The following is a 4,059-nucleotide window of genomic DNA, read 5'->3' as shown; positions in this document are numbered from 1 at the left end:
TAAAAGAAAATTTTTACGAATTATTAACTCAAAATAAATTGCTAATTTTCGTGATTTTTCCATATTTTGTCAATTTTTGAACTTTAAATGCTAATAAAAAAAAAACTGTGACAAAGGATTTTTAATATTTTTCAAATGTCATTGTAACAATATAATAGGAGCCTTGTATTATTTAAGTATTTTTATCCAACAAATAAAATTTTATTGATATTTTTAGAAAAAAAACTAAAAAAAAATGGAAAATGTCCGTAAAGCGCTCAAAATAAATCAAAATATTTTGAAAATTTTATCATGTATAGAAAATAGAAATATAAACAACCAGTGAACATTTCATGTATCTACAGTCATTCTTTTTAAAGTTACACCAAAAACCAAAATCAATTTTCTCGAAAACAGATTTTGCGTAAAAATTCCCGTTTTTCCTTAATTTTTCTTTTGTTTTTCACGGCGCTTTTGAAAACTACTGGGAAATTTTTACTTATGACCCCCCAAAGTACCAACTAGATTCACTTTCCTATCAGAAAAGATACTGTTGAAGAAAATCCAAGCACTTTTACTGTCCTAAAAGGTGATGACAGACACAAAAAAAAATTAAAAATTAATTAAAAATTAAAAAAAAACACACATCATTGTAAAATCAATACATTCATCGTTTCACTCAGAATCTAAAAGAAGGTAAGTGGATGTTGCTCATCTGCAGGCTCACTGTAAGTGTAGTAGGTTACGAGTGGATCAATGTATAATGGATTGTAATAAATAATTTAATATTTTAACTTTTATTTTATATTATTTGACTATAACGGTAATACGAAATTTCATAATATTTGTAGCCGTTATTTTATAAAAAAGTTTTTTAAAATTTAGAAATTATGACCGATTACACCACAGATTTATTATTAATTTAATATTATAAAACCTATCAATTATCATTATAGTATACTACAACAGTTTGTTCAGCTGCCTGCTGCGACCGACGGCCTTGACCAAAATATAATATTATTATCAATGAATTTAACAAACGTTTGATTAGTGATAAGATTTAGCAATCAAATGACGTCACCGTGATATATTGAACAATAACATCAGTCACAATGACACATCGTTGTGAGAAGTTGAATAGCTGATAGTCTATAATAGTACATTCTACAATCTTCACTTTACAGTAAAATTAATAATAAATAAATTATAGTATACAGGATTTGATAGTTTGATACATGGTTTGATACTATCACACAGATTTCTACATTCTATAATTCTAATTTCTGTTCAGTATTCAATATTGAATATGTTACTTAATAACTAACGACTCAATCACTTATATTGTATTATTGTGACAACTGACAACGATATTTTGTGTTTGAAGTTATAATTCAGATATCTAAAAGGTTTTGTCCCTCTGTTTTCCCATCGAGCACTGTTAATCAAAAACTATACACAATGTGTGCTAAAATGGCATTCACTCATCAACCTGGCACCGCCATGGAATGCCTTAGTGTAAGTACCTATATTACAATACATTTATTACAGTGAAATAACTTTGAAGTATATACAACAATTTAGTGTAATAAACTTTTAAGTATACTGATTACCTATCATTTTAGATACCTATTACTTTAACGAAAGAATCTGCAATTGATACTGATGGTCGTGAATTATTAAAATGTGGGTTCAAAATTGGTGGAGGCATTGATCAAGATTTTAGGAAAAGTCCTCAAGGATATACAGATAATGTGAGAACTGAGATTTTTTGAGTATTTAATATAATATATATATAGATTATAGTTTAACCATATTACAATTTTAACTTTTAAGGGTATTTATGTAACTGAAGTACATGATGGAAGTCCCGCATCTAGGTCTGGATTACGAATACATGATAAAATATTACAAGTACCTGCATATTGTATAGAACAATAATAGTTTACTATTAATAATTTAATTTAATTTTTCTGAAATTGTCTTTTAGTGTAATGGATATGATTTTACAATGGTAACCCATAAAAAAGCTGTGGATTATATTAAGAAGCATAAAATACTAAATTTATTAGTTGCTCGAAGAGGTGTTACATCGACATAAAATATTGAAAACTTGAAAAAAGTCATCTGTTATTACTACATACAACCAAAGGTTTATTAATTAATTAAATTATTTATCCTATTTACCATAAACGGTAATACGTTTTTTTTTTACTAGGTACCTATTTTAAAATAAATAATTGTATTTATAAATTTAGTATATTTCTATTTAAATGAAGTAATGTTATTATTATTTTTTAACATGGTCATGTTTAAACCAAAAACTCTTAATGTGCATTTACCCTGATGGGATCAATTTTTACTACTATTTTCCAAATTTATCCTATATCAACACTTATTATACATTTTTTTTCTTTCGTTTGAAATTGCATATTTTAAAATAATGAGTGGCATTTAATTTATACCTATTTATTTCAATAAATAAGATAAAGTGTATTATGTTTTTAATTATAATTGAAAAAGTTAAAAATTACTTATACACTTTTATATAAATATGATATAAAGTAACATATAAAGTTCCGATTTTAAATCAATTTTCCATTTGAAATCAAAAAACTTGTTTTAATTAATACTTATCTGTATAATATAAATACTAGAATTATTCCAATTGTCCAATTATTCCAAGTTTATTTGTTATTATAACTTATAATATTAATTTTACATTAATCTTCAGATGTTACAGTATATTACAATTTATTAAGTATAAATATAATCATCTTTCTATATTTTGATGAGTTACCCAGTATACATTTTAATTAAAATAATTTTTATACATTTATTTTTATTTGTAGTATAAACAATATTTTATTAAATGTATGAATACAAGTTTATAACCTAAAGTTATTAGTACCCAATATTTAAATATTATGTTAAGATATATTAAACTAGTAAAATAATCTTATACTATTAACATTCCCGTCCAATGTTCTATGCAATTAATATAATATATGGTTACTAAAAATTAGAATAGATATAAGCTTGAATTATAATGCATATGTTAATATTCCAATTGTTTTTACATTTTATAATGATATAATTTATGTTGTTAAAGTTTGAATGAAGAAAATATAATAAAATTATTGAGCTTAATTTTAATAATTTTACGGATACCTTATATTTTCCATGTCATCTACTAAGTCTTTAAAAATACCATCTGTAATATTGTCTTGCATTAGATCGAGTACTTTTTCAATAAAATGTTTCCTCCTAATTAAACAGAAAAAGTTGCAAATTTATATTTGGATTAAGTCAGTAATAAGTTGTCTAGAAACTGAATTAAGTCTCCACCTCATTCACATATTATCTAGAAATTCTGTATATATACATTTATCATATATGTGCTTTAGGGGAAACCATCATCCTAATTTTTACATAATAATGTTTACTCTTGTATGTATTATGGTGATGGATCCTGGACAATGTTAAACAAGTAGCACTGATTACAATTATTGGTCATAACTCATAAGTTAATACTAGGGCTAGGATAGTATAGGATTTAGGATTTCGCATTTATTTGTATGACATACAGGATATAACTTTTCCAAGTATTAAATGGGTTTTACTCATTCTATGAGTTCAAATAAATAGCTTTTATTTTGCATTTTTTTGCACTTTAATTACTTTTTTGAGTTTTAGGGCATTTTTTTTTACTTTATTAAAATCTATATAATATTTTTATTTATTTACATTTCCAGACATAACAGAGATAATATTGTAATTCAATATCGTCATTTTTATGTAGATTCTATTGATGCTATCAATAATAAAACATTATATAGGTTATATAACAATTATCTTTGAAACTGTGAGTTATTTTAATCATTAAATTACATGATACTTGATTACATGAACTTTTTTGACACAGCCAATGTATTCTGTGTTTAGAAATTTCAATATTAATCTTGATTTGTGCAGAGCATTTTTAAGTTCAAATATACCATTAAATAAATTAATTCATCAAATTTTTTGAAAATTATACAAAAAAAGCGATCCTGGACTTGTGTACATTAAGAAAAAATTACG

The 4,059-nt window shown here is 24.3% G+C and overlaps 1 protein-coding gene across 1 annotated transcript; it reads left to right on the top strand.

Moving 5' to 3' along the window:
* Positions 1 to 1,085: 1,085 nt before the first annotated feature.
* LOC100161318 (uncharacterized protein C45G9.7) lies at positions 1,086 to 3,126 on the top strand. Its single transcript, XM_001950072.5, has 4 exons — positions 1,086 to 1,494; positions 1,602 to 1,730; positions 1,813 to 1,890; positions 1,967 to 3,126. The coding sequence occupies exons 1-4, from the start codon at positions 1,438 to 1,440 to the stop codon at positions 2,075 to 2,077; spliced, it is 375 nt and encodes a 124-aa protein (XP_001950107.2). The 5' UTR covers positions 1,086 to 1,437; the 3' UTR covers positions 2,078 to 3,126.
* Positions 3,127 to 4,059: the final 933 nt, after the last annotated feature.

This window comes from Acyrthosiphon pisum, chromosome A2 (genome assembly GCF_005508785.2).
Source record: "Acyrthosiphon pisum isolate AL4f chromosome A2, pea_aphid_22Mar2018_4r6ur, whole genome shotgun sequence".
Classification (NCBI taxonomy): domain Eukaryota; kingdom Metazoa; phylum Arthropoda; class Insecta; order Hemiptera; family Aphididae; genus Acyrthosiphon; species Acyrthosiphon pisum.
Note: the sequence above shows the minus strand (reverse complement) of the source record. Positions and strands in the feature narration are given on the sequence as shown.